The 16110-nt window shown below is 36.0% G+C and overlaps 3 protein-coding genes across 11 annotated transcripts; 2 read left to right on the top strand and 1 right to left on the bottom strand.

The window, feature by feature from the left end:
* Nucleotides 1-884: 884 nt before the first annotated feature.
* On the bottom strand, nt 885-5079 carry pex19 (peroxisomal biogenesis factor 19). Of its 2 annotated transcripts, none has more exons than XM_079877548.1 (8): nt 4982-5079; nt 4457-4545; nt 4150-4312; nt 3968-4053; nt 2656-2829; nt 2326-2484; nt 2081-2125; nt 885-1991 (listed from the first exon to the last, which is right to left on the bottom strand). In XM_079877548.1, the coding sequence occupies exons 1-8, from the start codon at nt 5040-5042 to the stop codon at nt 1905-1907; spliced, it is 864 nt and encodes a 287-aa protein (XP_079733674.1). In that variant the 5' UTR covers nt 5043-5079; the 3' UTR covers nt 885-1904. The 2 variants fall into 2 exon arrangements, with proteins under 2 accessions (XP_079733674.1, XP_079733675.1); XM_079877549.1 differs by having other exon boundaries at nt 4474-4545; nt 4982-5064.
* Nucleotides 5080-5102: 23 nt separating this feature from the next.
* tspan37 (tetraspanin 37) lies at nt 5103-9750 on the top strand. 3 transcript variants are annotated; one of them, XR_013821895.1, is made up of 8 exons: nt 5103-5754; nt 6315-6503; nt 6605-6679; nt 6762-6860; nt 6937-7089; nt 8332-8415; nt 8506-8789; nt 9419-9750. XR_013821895.1 is itself a non-coding variant. In XM_079877550.1 (7 exons), the coding sequence occupies exons 1-7, from the start codon at nt 5695-5697 to the stop codon at nt 8581-8583; spliced, it is 738 nt and encodes a 245-aa protein (XP_079733676.1). In that variant the 5' UTR covers nt 5103-5694; the 3' UTR covers nt 8584-9748. The 3 variants fall into 3 exon arrangements, 1 of the variants encoding a protein (XP_079733676.1); XR_013821896.1 differs by having other exon boundaries at nt 8506-8829; nt 9352-9748; XM_079877550.1 differs by having other exon boundaries at nt 8506-9748.
* An 82-nt stretch (nt 9751-9832) lies between these two features.
* On the top strand, nt 9833-16094 carry elavl1a (ELAV like RNA binding protein 1a). 6 transcript variants are annotated; one of them, XM_079875468.1, is made up of 7 exons: nt 9844-9948; nt 11216-11275; nt 12825-13002; nt 13443-13546; nt 14063-14216; nt 14307-14532; nt 15121-16094. In XM_079875468.1, exons 2-7 carry the CDS (start codon nt 11240-11242, stop codon nt 15443-15445), a joined length of 1023 nt encoding a protein of 340 aa, XP_079731594.1. In that variant the 5' UTR covers nt 9844-9948; nt 11216-11239; the 3' UTR covers nt 15446-16094. The 6 variants fall into 6 exon arrangements, with proteins under 6 accessions (XP_079731596.1, XP_079731594.1, XP_079731595.1 ...); XM_079875469.1 differs by having other exon boundaries at nt 11060-11275; XM_079875470.1 differs by lacking the exon at nt 11216-11275 and having other exon boundaries at nt 9833-9948.
* The last annotated feature ends 16 nt before the right edge of the window (nt 16095-16110 follow it).

Raw genomic sequence — 16110 nt, 5'->3', positions numbered from 1 at the left:
TTAGTCATCATGGTGGTTGTTTCCATAATTTTGCCATATTATTAGTTCCAATGTTTATTATAACTTACAATAAATTATCTAATGATAACATTATTCTAGAGAAAACAAGACAGAAAATATTACTTTACAATTCCGGTCGCAGCAAATTTTTTACACATTTCACCTGTAACTTTGGAAAAAATCCAACATTTGAATGCTGTCCCACTATTTGTTTCAATCAAGATATTAGAAGATTAAATAAGGATTTCTGTAAAACAAAAACAAAAACTGCTATTAAAGTCAAATTATTTTTATGATAAATTGGTTGGTGCATAATACGTAATATTAACGTTATCAAACGTAACGTAATCATCATAATGACGTATTCATTCACAGCAGATCTAAATATTTACCCACATAGACACTCCATACATCATATAAAAGGGCCATAAACAAACCACAAAATGTCCAAAGGTTACCTCCTTGCTGGTTATTAATTTTTTTTTTTAAAGTGTTAAAGCCACAAAAATTGTAAAATGGTTAGAATATAAATGAACAACCATAGACAATTGTGTGTAATCAATGGTCTTAGTTTCATTTGATATGTGACTGGAATAAAATCGAGCAGGCAAAGAATAATGTGAGTTTATAACATTTATTAGACTTTCATGTAGTGAAAAGACCAATGAACTGTACATTTAAGGGAATATTTAACATGATAAAGAATATTGATGAGCTGATTTAAGTGCTTGGGTGTTTGAGCAACCCCTGAGTGTTGTAACCATTGGATATTTTTGTCCTGTTCATCATACCTATTATATCCTTCTCATATTGGCCAGATAATACCATACTACATATAACCAATGACATGTGTCAAGAAAGCAAGTCAACTATCAGTTCCATACTTGATCCTGTGAAAGGATCCCACTTCCAGGCATTCAAACCTGTTTGCAAAAGAAGCCTGTAAACATCCCCTCAAAAGCATATGACTACAAAATGTAACCTTTTTTTCAGGTATCCTGGGATTTAAGGTGATGTTCTTTGAGTGTTAATACAGAGTATTAATTTTGAACTATGAAACAATATTCTTTTAATCAAGGCAAATTAGGACTATTATTATGACAATAGCACATCACATAGAGGCACCACCACAGGAATGATGGGAATGATATAGATCTACATGGCAATTCACTACTCCAAACTGATCTATATGCACACAGATCCATTAGAAGACACAAGTAGAGATAATTTTCCCACTCAAACACAAATGCATCCTATGTTTGACACAATGAAATGATGGATCTATTATGAACCTGGATATGAAGTGCAGTTAGTTTTTTCATTTTTATTAATCTTAATCTGAGAGATTCATTTGTCACTGAATAGTTTTCAAATCACAGAAATGAAACTAATGATATAGTATGAGAATAGAATAGATATTACATTTTATATTAAAATGATTTCATCAATCCGATGAAAGCTATTTGTAGCCTCTGACCATTCTTCTGAGATTTTAAAAGTAAAATTAAACTGGAAATACTTTTCCCATCACTCCATGCATTCGTGTCTACTTATACAAAACACAATTCACTGCATAAGCTGTCAAATGTGCTTGAAGTAAATTCAGAAGACCTTGATTCTTTCTTACCAAGCTGTCGGCGCACTTGAGATATCAAGCTTCACTCAAAACATTAAGAGCTGCTCTACAGTGACAACAGTAAATGGATCATGGATGAATATGAAAAGAACCTCTGTGGACAAAAACTACAAGGTCAAATTAATGTAGTGAAGTTCACAGTTTCAGTGCAGACACAAAACAAACTCCTTTAAAAGCGGAGCATGATCCACTGTGTCCAATTCAGGTTCAGATAATTAGCTCCAAATTGTATAGTTTTTAAACATACATAAATTTGACCTCATTGAGATCACATGACTGAGCACTGCTCTGCTCCAGGAATCCCTTGTGCCCCAGGAAGGTGTAGAGCTTCTGGGTCAAAATTCAAGCCAGGAGGCTGAAAATATAAGAGAACAAACATTTTGATTATGTAAATGACATATCTATTGTAAAATAATAATAATAATAATAACAGAAAATACTCACTGCCTCTCCAGCTAGCTCTTTTGGAGGTTGACCCAAGTCTTGCAGCTAAGGGTAAGACATTATTAACATTTCTGTTACGTAACATTTCTGAAAGGTGATATTAAGTTATATTATTATGTTTTTAAGTAAAAAAGGTACAAGAAAAAGGTGAAGTAATTCATACATATAAACAAACCTGAAAATATGGCTCTAAATTATTATAAAAATAAATGGATTACTCAATTTAAAAATTATATGTTTTTTACCTTTTGCATGAGTTCTAAAATGTTATCAAATGTGCTGTCTTTGTCTCCATCTTTCTCAAACTGGCTGCATATCTCTCCCATGATCTTGTACTGTTGCTCATACCGCATGAACTGGTCTGGGGGGAGGGACTGCCTGTTGCCCTCCAACCATTCAGGGTACTAAATGCAAATTGCGTGATATTAGTAAAAAACAAAATAATAATATTAAATGGAATGTGTTGCAAGATTTTCTGAAAATAAATATTTAATTGATGATAGGTATATACACTTGCACCAGAAAAAGGTTGGACAATCAGTAAGACAGTCAGGGAGATGCTGTAAACAACTCACCTTCTCCGTTATCTCTTTAAGAGAAGGGTAGAGAACTTCTTTAGACAAAAGGTTCTGCATGATGGACTGCATAATTGGGAGAATATTGCCATCTTCTCCTCCTCCCTCCCCATTTTCATTCAATCCCAGGTTCTCCAAGGTCTTTACCAGATCATCTCCAGCCAGTCCTGCACTCTGCATTTAAAGGTAAAAGCAAGTGGTGCTCACTGCAGAGCCAAATGACATCTAGATCTCCCTCTCTGGACGTCATGGGTTGAGCTTGACCAAGTCCCACTCTACCTCTGTAGAACTAAGGGGTGGAGGGATAGGGTAATGGGTAGGATTAGGGTGTGGTTGGACCATCTAGCTCCACATATTACATCTAGAGAGGGGGAGCTGGACTTCACGTTCCACCCATGGCTCTGCAGTGAGCAGCTTCTGACTTTTGTTCATCACATTTCTTAAAAAATTTTCTGACATACATTACCTTTCAAATTTGGGACCAGTAAGATATTTTTTGTTAATATTAATACTTAAAATAAAAATTAATACTTTTATTCAGCAAAGATGTATTAAATTGATCAAATTTAATTTATTTCAGATAAAAGCTGTCTTTTGGGGGTTCTAATCCGACCTCATATCGTTTTTTTTTTACTCATTAAAATCAAAGATGTTCATCAATGATTGTATATCAAGAGCAGGGAACAGGGACAACAGCATTAAGTGATAGACTGACGCGCTCGTCTGTGTGAAGAGTGCGCACGAGCCAAAAGAGAACATTCCGCCACTGATAACATTGGCAACGAACTTTCAGCAAGATTTCAAAAACAACAAATTACAGCCCTTAGATCGGCTTTTATTTAACACAAATGAACGTCAACTGGATATGTTTCATTTGCATTAGGCATATCCGTGCAGAAAGAGGTTTTTAAAAATGTGGTGGGGACAATATCGACCCTGGCAAAAAGTGGTGGGGACATTTCCCACCCGCAAATTACACCTATGTGAAAAATAGCATCACGGTTTCCATTTGATTCTGATGGATTTCTGAAGGATCATGTGAGTCTGAAAACTGGAATAATGGCAGCTGAAAGCCATTACAGGAATAAATTCATTTATAAAAAATCTAAAACAGTCATTTAAAATTGTGATTATACATTTACTGTATTTTAGATCAAATAAATGCATCTTTGGCGATCATTAGAGACTTCTTTCAAAAACAGAAAAAATATCGTACCGATCCCAAACTTTTGTAGTGTATCATTAAAACCATGTCACACCATTTCCTTGAATTAATTTACATTGCAATATGAGAAACTCAAAGTGGGTTTACCTGCAGGTTGTCAGCATTTTGCGCCAAACCACTAAGGGTCTCTTTAAGACAGGAGGTGAACTCTTGCTGTGAAGCTACATCTGTGCCTAAATTAAAAAAATAATAATTTGTCAAAACAATTGGAATATAGGATAATAGTTTGTATATCTTCATCCAACAGTGCTCCATTTCAGATTACTCACCTACTTTACCTGCTGCCTCAGACAGCTTATGAAAATGTTGTAGAAGGTCAGGTTCTTCTTGCGCTAGCTCAGCCATGGCTTTCTCCCACTCCTCGCGTGCTTGATTGGCCATCTCACCATCAAAGAGAGTCTCAAAGAACTTACTGTCCTCCAGCAGAGGGGGCTGAGGATGAAATGAACAGAGGAAAAAAGAAAAATTAACCGCAACAATCATGAAACAAACTTACTGTAAAAGTGCCGGAAAATTTGGGAAAAATCTGGTCACTACTTGAATTGCTATAAAAATATAAAAACATGTGTTTATTACCTTCTCGTCACTCGTACCTGCATCAGGGGCAGTGGGGGCCTCAGGGGCCATAGGGGGAACACTGGTCTTGTCGAAATCATCAAGAGCACCTGTAGTTGAGGTTGATGAAACACTAACATTGGTGTACCAGTGGTATACGTGCATCAGTTTTGATTATATATAATCATGTGACTGATTTCATTACACGGCATGAATAGCAAAGTTGGCTAGTAAACATGCAGCTCCTAAAGCTCCGTTTAACTTCAAAACCCGGTTTGAACATATACGAGTTTTTATGGGACCATAAAAGAGATAGACTGAGGATCTCTAATTAATTAAACGACGAACAGTGTAATGTTTTCGCATGCCTAAAAAAAGTACAATCACTGAGACAAGCATGAGCACATAGTAGCGGAGCAGCAACTGCACTGTGACAACCGCCTTCTAAACGCTAGTTCACTAAAGAGTAACATTACAAAAGGGCTCAAACATTCGCACATTTTAACGGTCGTTATTTTTTATATTTAAGTCATCCTCAAAACTTACTGTCTAATAATTCGTCCAGTTCGCTGTCTGGAGCACCCTGATGGTCTGATGCCGACGCCATCTTGCTTCTCAATGACAAGACCAGCAAATTTGTCGCAAAATAATGACGTCCAATAAAAACATCTTTGGAAGTTTTGTGTGTGTGTGAGTGTGTGTGTGTGTGTGTGTGTGTGTGTGTGTGTGTGTGTGTGAATTTTTCGGATTTATTATATCAACATTTGAATATAACAATTGTGTTCGCGTTCAATGATAATTTTGAGCATACCATTATTATCCTCGTGGTTATTAGGTTTTTTTTTAATGCGTTTTGAATATTTATTATTCCCAATTGTTAATAAATGTGTTACTTAAAAAGAATAATAAATGAAAATAAATACATGTATATGATACCGTTTAAAGTAGACTTAAGGCTAGCCTATAGCTTATGTTGTAAAAACAATTAATATCTTATAGACGGAATTTATTTTTGAGGATTACTATTATATGGCTTTAGAATTCGAGTGATACTTTATTTCCCTGGTACAGTGCCCCCTACTTGTTTACTAGATTCAGTGACTTCCGCAATTTTATCTGGTTTCGATTTTTAAATCCATCAAGTCATATCAGTGTTCGTCACTGTTGAGGTTGAACTGGACCGAGAGACCTTGATAGAACCGCGTTTTAAATATGTGTATATAGATTACGCGTTCACGCGAATCGATTAAAGCAGAGCCATGGCTCTAAGGAGAAGAGCTTTCGGAATTTTTCTTAAAATTGCTTCTCTTCTTTTATCGGTGAGTTTAGGCAGCATCATGCACTTGTTTGTTTCGTTTGTCATCATAATACTAATGCATTTGCCATAACTACTTATATATAATTGCATGTTTTCTCTAAAAGTGGCTTTGTATGTTGGTTTAAAACACACATTTTATGAATGGCCTTTCTGAGAATTCTATAATCCAAGCTAAATTTCAATAGCATCATATTTTTGTAATAGCTGTATGGTAAATAAGTGAACACAAAACAGGCAACAATGATGGAGGTAAATTTAAAATGATTTTTGAAATTGTGTTCTTAAATGCCCTGGGAAATATTAAAGTGTAACAACTAGCCTTGGATATAGCCTTTTATATAGGCCTACACCTTGTGTAATATGTTTAGGCAACAAAAGTATATGATTATTTGTATGAGTGTTACTACAGTGAAAAGAAAAAATAGAAAAAGATGTGTTTTTCTAAAACAGTGACATGACTGCTCACATGTACAGCACATGACAAGAAATGGCGTTTAGGAAATAAATCTGCTGTTTTGTTTCCTCTGGTTTTTAAATTCCTTCGTTCTTTACTTTGTCTAGCTGGCTGGGATCACAGGTCTGGGTGGTTCATTCTTGCTGCATAAATACAGAGAATACAGTATGTTCTTTAGCAGCTTTTATATAATTCTCCCTGCACTGCTGGCTGTTGTCGGAGGAGCCATCCTCCTTATCAGTGGAAGCATTGGCTGTCTGGTGTCCAACAAAAAACCTTCATGTCTACACGGATTGGTGAGATGTATTTTTATGAAGTAAAAACAGGACTGAATAATAATAATTTACTCATAAGAATGAGGTGTGGTGTTCATATTTGTATATTTCTTGTCTTTCAGTTTGTGTATTTTCTCATTATTGTGTTTTGCGTTGTGGTTACTACTGCAGCATTGGCATACACTCATAAAAGGAAGGTAACTGGAATTTTAAGTTACTTGGCTTTAAAAAAGTGTATTTCACTGAAATGGTTTTAATATTAAATTACATCTTTTTTAGCTCGATGTGGACTTGGCTCCCCTTAAAGATGTGTTTCAGAACTACAGTGGTAATAGCCAAGATTCTGATACCAAAGCAGTAAATGCCCTTCAGCGTGAGGTATTTGCACAGAAATCTTTAGGATTTCTATGTGTTTGGTAAAATTAGATTGTAACACTTTTTTTGTTTGTTACAGTTGCGGTGTTGTGGTGTTTACAACTACACAGACTGGTTAGAAACACCCTGGTTTAATCACAGTGGGAAATACGAAGTTCCTCTAAGCTGCTGCAACAAAAACTTTCACGACTGCAATGGGACTTTAGACTCACCCCTGCTTCTCTATAATGAGGTACAGACACTAATTACATTTGAGTTACCCTATGTATAAGATTTGTAATATTTTTAGTATTTTCCTGCTAGACTTACAGCTTACAGCTAAGGCTCTACCGTTATGTTAAAGTTGGCATTAAAGGAAAATTCAAATGCATTTTCTAAATGCATGTTAAATATCTTGTTGTGAATGAATCATTCATGTATGTTTCTTTTTCTTTTTTCTTTTTTTGTTGTTGTCACAACTGGACCTTCCGGTCCAATCAACAACCGATGCATAGAACGAAACCCCCACCCTATATTTTGTCCTTTTTAAGGCCTGTTCACACCAAGAACGATAACTAAAACCATAACTATATCAGCATTCACACCAACGCACAATATCGTTCTGTTTATTCTAAGTGTGTGCTGCAGTTTTGTCGTCTGCCGATTTATATGCTCAAGTTCTGTAAAGCAGGACGGATTCTGATGGGCTGTCAGTGTTTTTATCATTCATCAGCTGAAAATAGTTCTGAAAGTGATTCCAACGACATCGTTCCTCTGTGCCGTAATCATTATAGTTGTGGACTCTGCTATTCTTTTATATTTAGAACATTTTTTTTAGAACTATATCATTACAGTTATCGTCCTTGGTGTGTACGAGCCTTTACATTCAGATGAACGTCACAATATGGACAAAAGACTGGTAAAAACACAGTGTGCTGTGTGAAATAGACGCTTAGCACCTCGTCACACTGCTTCCGTTTAAAAACGTGGCGCTCCCATTGAAAACTATTAGAAAAATACGTTAGCCTCAGGAAAAAAACGCTTTGGTGGACACATGGCTTAAGCGTCTGAACACCAGTGGGCGGGGCCTGTAATGCGACAATGTATAACTATTCGTCAATGTCATATGGAGGTAGTCATATGCAAATGTATTTGCCCGTGTGACGACACAGATCCCGCAAAATCAAAATTAGCCATTTTTGGAGCTTGATTAAATATGATGAAATACTTGATAAAATACTTTGTTTATAATGAGGATGACATTTTAAGCTATGAAACTTGCAGGATGTTTTGGTGCACAGACCTCTTATATGTCTAAAGATCAAGACAAATTTGATTTCTCATGTCATGACCCCTTAACTTGTATTTTACCTGAAATATTTCTATTAAAAGGTTTAAAAATGAACAAATTACGCTTTATTTGTGAATTACTGTAAATTAGGTTTGCATATGAGCATTATAAGCCAGATTCAACATTGTTTTTTTTCTATTCTAGGGCTGTCAAAATAAAATTGAGGAGAAGTTACGACTTGTGTTGGACATCATCATGATGACTTCTTTAGTGGTTCTCTTTGTACTGGTGAGCTTTGTGACTTGAATTATAATTAATTTATTCCCCCCTGATCTTTTACAAGATTTATAATGTCATCTCTGTCCCTTCCTTCATCAGGTAATGTCTTGGATTACAGTGGCACAGCTAATGGGACATCAACCCCCGCAAGAGTATCGAATCCTGGACAAAGAATAAAAGCCACTGTTGGAAATTATATCTTGTGACTTTTCTCATGAATGTGTACACAATGATTATATATACATACCGGTCAGAAGTTTGGAAACATTAGTATTTTTAATGTTTTTGAAAAAAGTCTCTTATGCCCATCAAGCCTGCATTTATTTGATCAAAAATACAGAAAACAGTAATATTGTGAAATATTATTACAATTTAAAATAATAGTTTTCTATTTTAATATACTTTAAAATATTATTTATTTCTGTGATGCAAAACTGAATTTTCATCAGCCATTACTCAAATCTTCAGTGTCACATGATCCTTCAGAAATCATTCTCATATGCTGATTTGATACTCAGTTATTATCAATGTTGGAAACAGTTGTGCTGCTTAATATTTTTTGGAACCTGTGATACTTTTTTCAGGATTCATTGATAAAAAAAGTTAAAAAGAACAGCATTTATTCAAAATAGAAATCTTTTCTAACAATTTAAATCTTTACTATCACTTTTTTCAATTTAACACATACATGTACTGAAAAAAAGTATTAATTTCTTTAAAAAATAAAAATACGGACCCCAAACTTTTGAATGGTTAGTTTATATTGTTACAAAAGATTTCAATTTTACATAAATGCTGTTCTTTTTTAAAACTTTTTTTATTCATCAAAGAATCCTGAAAAGGTATCACAGGTTATAAAAAAATATATAAACTGTTTCCAACATTGATAATAAATCAGCATATTAGAATGATTTCTGGAGGATCATGTGGTACTGAAGACTGGAGTAATGGCTGATGAAAATTCAGCTTTGCATCACAGAAATAAATTACATTTTAAAGTATATTAAAATAGAAAACCATTCACAATATTACTGTTTTTTCTGTGTTTTTGATTAAATGAATGATCATAATGTTGATGAGCATAAGATACTATTTTCAAAAACATTAAATAAAAATAGTAATGTTTCCAAACTTTTGACCGGTACTGTATAGTGCATTATATATTGTATATTTCACTGTTACGAAATTCGAATCATTCTGATAATATCATCCAGTCAACGTTTTCCTAAATTTCAACATTAATCTAAAGTAGCCTATGTCTCTTCACAACACCTGTTCTAAGAATATTTTATATGCACGCACAGCAAGGGCGTTTTTTGCACAATAAATCTGTTATTGAATCAAATGACTGGTTTTATTATAGTGACTGTTGATCTGTATAATGGATTATGGAAGTGGGAGGGGTTAGGACTTCCGCTTCCTCGGCATAGTTCCATTGTGGCGTGTTTTTTGTGTCACGAGAGCGCAGCGCCAAAAAGCCACGTTCTGCTAAAGCTCCGCGTGCATCCATTCTACTGCAGAATCGGATAGACTTTTAAGTTGGTAAGGCGCCATGTATATATTTTTAAACTTGTCTTTTTTATCATGATGCATTTAAATTGGTTTATTAATATCTAGTAACGGTTATAAATCTGTTCGGTGTTTGAGGCCTGGCTTTATTTGAGTTAGGCCCCTTAGCGCAGCCTGCTCGAGTTTGAGCTCGAGAGTTGCATGGGATTTACCGAGCGAGTCATCGCGAAAATAAGGGGACGGTGTGTGGGGAACGAGGCCTCGTGTTGTGTGGTATTTTAATGCTAGACCTATTTGAATCGCTGATTCTTCACAATCATGCTGTGTAATGCCGCAAGGTTGTTGTCCTCCTGTAGCTACGATACGAAACCGTAACAATGGCGAGGTAATCTACACAAGCATGAGTGATGTCCTGCTGCGGGGTAACGTTAGTTGTAAATCCCACGCCCCCACGACTAGGCAAATGTCGTTTATTCCGTTTTCTCAACAGCCTACGAAGTACTGAACAGTGTTGACTTTTTTTTAATGATAGTAGTACATTTTTGTTCTGATAAGTTTAATAAGCTCAACCGCCCGTGTAAATGTCGTATTATAAACGTTTGTCGTGATTGAATGAAAATTATGAAATGTTCAAAATGAAACGGAACTGTCCCCGGAACACTCTTTATGCCATCAATTAACGTTAGTTATTAAAATATATTTTATGCAACAGCATTTTACAAGGTAGACGTAGTTTGGCATAGTTTAAGATTAAGGTTAATCAGCCATGTTGTGTTAAAAAAAAGTTTATTTAAACTATTATTAATATTATTACTTTAATTCGTGCAGTCCAAATAGATTCACAGAATTAGCCTATGTTTTATGCCATGTAGATTTGCTTAAAGGGATAAAACAGTATTTACACTAGTATTGTACCTAATTCTTGGTGTTTTCTTTCCATTTATAAAAGCTACAAATGATATATATATGTGATATGTATGTATATATAAGTTTGCAGCGTAAAGAAATTAAACAAGCACACCATTTATATAATGTCAACATTGAGATGTTGTGCAGGCAGTGCAGACTCAAAGTGAGGTGCTAAAAATACACGCTGAAATTACACCAGTCTTAATGGCCAATGGTTGTTATTCTTTTTCCACAGGTTATATCTGAAGGTGGCTCATCTTATCTTTTTGCCCTTCTTTTATTTTAGTTTATTTATTTTACTCTGAACCCCCAAACCCGCCTTTGCCTCCCCTACCACCCCTTTTTGTCAGCGTGTATTTTTATTACCTTATTTTGTTTTTGGTATCTTCAGAGTTGGGATCTGTGACGGCTCTTCATGGCAGTCAGAAGGGGACACGTTAGATACTTAAAAGTGAGTAGAATTTGCGTCCATCAGGGACTGAATGTGGATTTTAAAAATAAACTGAACCTGTAAGCTGGAGTTAGTAGTGTTTAGTGCTTGTAGGCTGTTTTTGTCCATGTAGTGCTGTAGCCTGTGTGAAGCGAGTAATACTTGAGGTTTAATGCTGTCATCTGAGGTAGACTTTTCACTGAATGCACTAGACACGTTATTGGGTGTTGTATAATGTCAGCTGAAGGTATCTGGCCTGGCAAATGCTGCAAAGTTTAACCATGTTTATAGGGACCAGCTCGCGGTCGAAGTAGTCGGATAGAGAGTGACCAGAATTGTCTATGAGTGATTCAGACCACTTTATTAAAACCTCCAATGATGGTTTGTGTGGGAGGGACTGTAATAATGCCTGTTTGTTTCAGCCTTGAAGGTTGACTGGCTACCCATGTGGAATACACAATAAGACCTCTCTTCTAACGTGAATGGGACGCACTGTCCGATATCAGAATAATCATGGTGACCACAGTGTTCGGTTCCTCCTTCACCTAAAATGCCTTGAAGGGGTTAGACATCCAAGACCCCCTTTTTAATACCATTAGTACTACCATATTTTATTGTTTTTGTGTTGAATGAATTGTGGTCATGTGCAATTTCAGCTAGACAACATTGGAGGCAGTGCTGATCATAGAATGTAAAAGAACAGCAGTGCAGTGAGTCCTGTTGACAGTTACGTCTGTCCTTTTGCTCATATTTTTTACTGTTTTAGCTTGGTACATATTCTTATCACTCATAGTTCATTTTTGTGGTATATTGAACTTTCATGTTTGGTGATTAACAAAAACTGGTTTAGGTCAGGTTGTAACATTTTGAAGATTACATATTAATAAGACAAAGGTAAAATATGCTCTGAAAGGGAATGTTGTATTGCTGTGTTCTACTGTTCCAGTTCCTTGTTAACGATATGTAATGTTTTTTTGTGACTAGGTGTGATTGATTTATTCTTTCTCTCTTTTTTCTTTTCTCATTTGTGTAATGTAGAGTAGAAATGCAGCCAAACTGAGGTGTAATTAATTAATTATGTTTCAGTGGGGATTTGTAATTGAGGCATTTTGAAGTCATTAGAAGAACTGTCTTGCAGATGCTTGTAGTTGCATTATTTCTTCCCTAGGCACGAATATAAATCCCTTAATTCTTTCTGTCTTTAAAATTTAAGGAAATGATCCATTTTATCAATGAAATTTAGCCTTTAAGTGTAAACATAATGTAATCTCACATAAATGTTTTTTATTTTATGTAAAAAACAAACAAATTCTATTCCAATTTTCTTTAATTGCGTGTTTGTCATTCTATTACTGGCTTGCCAGCTGTAATTGAAAACATTTTCAGCAAGATCTAGGCCTAATATTGAGGCTCTGTACCTGTGCAGGTACGGTCAGGTATCAACAGCAAGTAGCACATTTTCATGTAAAATAAGTGCATAATGAGTTTGTGGTAATATTCAATTTTGTCTAATTAAGTTTTTATTGGCAAAAATGTATAACCCTAACAAACTTGTTTTGATTATTTCTAGGAAGTCTATGACATGTCGAACGGTTACGAAGATCACATGGCCGATGAGCCTAAAGATGCCAAAACAAACCTCATCGTCAACTATTTGCCTCAGAATATGAGCCAAGATGAGCTGCGGAGTCTCTTCAGCAGCATTGGGGAGGTGGAGTCTGCTAAACTTATTCGTGACAAAGTAGCAGGCAAGTATTCATCAGCACTTTGCACACTGGTTTCAAAGCAGACACATAATTTAATTTTGAGAGAAAATATTGTTTGTCTTTGTTGGTTTAGGGATGTAGTGTCTTTATTTTGCAGGGTTTGCATGAAGCCATGTTGTCAGTTAAAAAAAACAGAATGAATTATTAAAAGATTTGCGCTTTTAGACAAACTTTTGAAGCACTGGAAGTGTTTCTTCACAATTGTGTAGTCTTCATTTCAGTGTTGACAGAAAAAAAACTACATATTTTTAGTTTCCTTTCTCAGGCCTGTCCCTAGTCAACGTGGATTTATTTGTTGGCATCAGTTTTTTTCCCCAGAAGTTTTAACATTTGATACTAGGATGTTTTTTTCCTTTGTATTTGGAACGTTTCAACTTTTTTTTGTTTTGTTTGTTTTATTGTTTTCCTTTTTTTTTCTCTAGGCCACAGTTTAGGGTACGGATTTGTTAACTATCTTAACCCTAATGATGCAGAAAGAGCAATCAGTACTCTCAATGGACTGAGACTACAGTCTAAAACTATCAAGGTAATGTGACAAAAGGTGCTCCTGTGTAAAGTTAAATTGTGTCATTGCTTCAGACCACCGGTTGTGAGAACAAGGCAGCGAGAACAAAGTAAAGTTGTTGGACTAGAATTGCTCAGACCTGATGGAATCTTGGTTGTGGCCTTTTTATCAGGCTTTTCAATATTTAGATTCATCCATTTAAAGATTTGTTTTATCTATGGATTACAGGTTGCAAACATGTTGCTTTAATGCTGTTTGAATTCTATGAAATAGTTTTTGCATTTCTATAAAATTTTATATTTGCAAAGGCAAACTATTTGTTGGGTGGGTGTTCCCTATTTGAAAAGAATTTACAATTTTTAAAATCAATTAAAAAAAAAAAAAACTTAAATTGAAGAATCTACGTTTGCATCTCTTTTTTTATTTATTTATTTATTTATTTTTTATTTAGCCATAGTTTTTTAAGAGATTTCCTAATAATCTCCAGGGGAGGTATTTCTTCAGGATCTGATCTTTTAACTTTGCTCTTTCTGACAGGTGTCATATGCCAGGCCAAGCTCTGACACCATAAAGGATGCCAACCTTTACATCAGTGGGCTGCCTAAAACAATGACGCAGAAGGACGTAGAAGAAATGTTTACACGTTATGGCAGAATAATCAACTCCCGTGTCCTCGTCGATCAAGCGTCAGGTTGGTAGATGAGCAAAGTTGATTTTGACACCTGGAGTGTTCTGTAAGCTAGTGTGTATTAAAGCATTCACCTTTTTATCCTCATTGCAGGACTCTCTCGTGGTGTGGCTTTCATTCGATTTGACAAGAGGTCGGAGGCAGAGGATGCAATTAAGGACTTGAATGGGCAAAAGCCGCCAGGCGCTGCAGAGCCCATCACTGTCAAGTTTGCTGCCAGTCCCAACCAAGTGAAGAACTCACAAATTATTTCCCAGGTTTACCACACACAGCCTCGCCGCTTCGGGGGGCCCGTCCACCACCAGGCCCAGAGATTCAGGTGAATGAAGTCCAAGATTGTATTTCTCTATTTGCTTGGTTAGCATATCCAGGGGTGCACATAACTGGTGCGCAATTATTCAGATTTAAAACTATTCTCATTCATTTGGTGAGGAACATATAGTTCTGAGCAATATTTGCAGACCCTGTCATGCCGTTGGTCATATGCCACTGCAGCGGATGCTTATTATATTGCAGTATTAAGGCTAACGATTAATTGATCGTTAATTTAAACGACGATCGATCATGGGAATTTGTGAAAATTGACATCCCTAACGCATGCACACAATTGTGTCAAAATGCCCGTCTCGGCAAGTATTCTCTCGGTTATGTCGTAAGTGAACAGTTGAGAAAGAAATCGGATGTGTGTCAGTATTCAGTGACAGCAGCCTCATATTCCTGCTGTTGTCTGTGTCGAAGTTAAGAAAATAAAAAATACAGCTTTAAAAAATAGTAATCTATATTTAATTTCTACAGTCAACAGATAGTGTTATTTTACATTTAGGAAGATTCTGAAAATTCTTTCAGTTCCAAAAATGTGTGCATATCTGATGAACTTGTCCTAAATGATGTTATTTCCTGTCTTCAGGTTCTCTCCTATGAGTGTAGACCACATGAGCGGCATGTCTGGCGTTAACATGCCTGGAAACTCCTCGTCAGGCTGGTGTATTTTTATTTACAACCTGGGCCAGGATGCAGATGAGGGCATTTTGTGGCAGATGTTCGGGCCCTTCGGCGCCGTCACAAATGTCAAAGTGATCCGTGATTTCAACACCAACAAGTGCAAGGGATTTGGGTTTGTTACCATGACAAACTATGAAGAGGCTGCCATGGCTATTGCCAGCCTCAACGGCTACCGCCTCGGGGACAAGATTTTACAAGTGTCGTTCAAAACGAGCAAGTCGCACAAGTAGAAAGCAGGGTTGCCAGGAAAATGAAGAAGGGTGTGTTCTGCGAAGCCCGAGAAATTGGCGCCGTTTTGAAAAAGAAAACTATTATTTTAGTGTAATCAAGTCTTCGCAAATGTTCACGTTTCGCAGTCTCGTTTAGACAGTTTCTTTTAAGATTCAAGCTGTTGGATGCTTCAAATGCAAGTGTTTTAGGCGTTCTGGTTTATCCCAATATATGACCAATTTTTCGTTTAATACAAATTTGTCTCTGATGTTAGCCTGGTATTGTTGCTATGTGCCATACGTGGTCGGACACCTCATTCACCAGATGCTGGATTTAAAAATCAGATTTTTTTCTTTCTTTTGGCAATATCTACATCCTACATAGCTCTTCAGTATTTACGATGCCTTAATTTGATGTCATTTTCCCACTTTGCCCTCAATAATGTAGCACTTTTTGGTTTGGCAGGAATCTCATTACCCATCTCACAACAGTTAATTTGTTTATTAAAATCTGAGTCTTAAATCCAGCATGCTGAGTGCTCCATAGAAAAGAAGAGGTAACGGCAAAGAAAATGCCTGTTTTAGTGAGGGGAAAATCTTTAACTAACTTGTTAATCTTTTGTAAGGGACCCTCTGAAAAGACTGAACTAAGAAGGACCAAAGACATGAATGGAAGGCTTAGTTTC

The sequence above is a fragment of the Squalius cephalus genome (genome assembly GCF_949319135.1).
Source record: "Squalius cephalus genome assembly, chromosome: 7".
Lineage (NCBI taxonomy): Eukaryota > Metazoa > Chordata > Actinopteri > Cypriniformes > Leuciscidae > Squalius > Squalius cephalus.
Note: the sequence above shows the minus strand (reverse complement) of the source record. Positions and strands in the feature narration are given on the sequence as shown.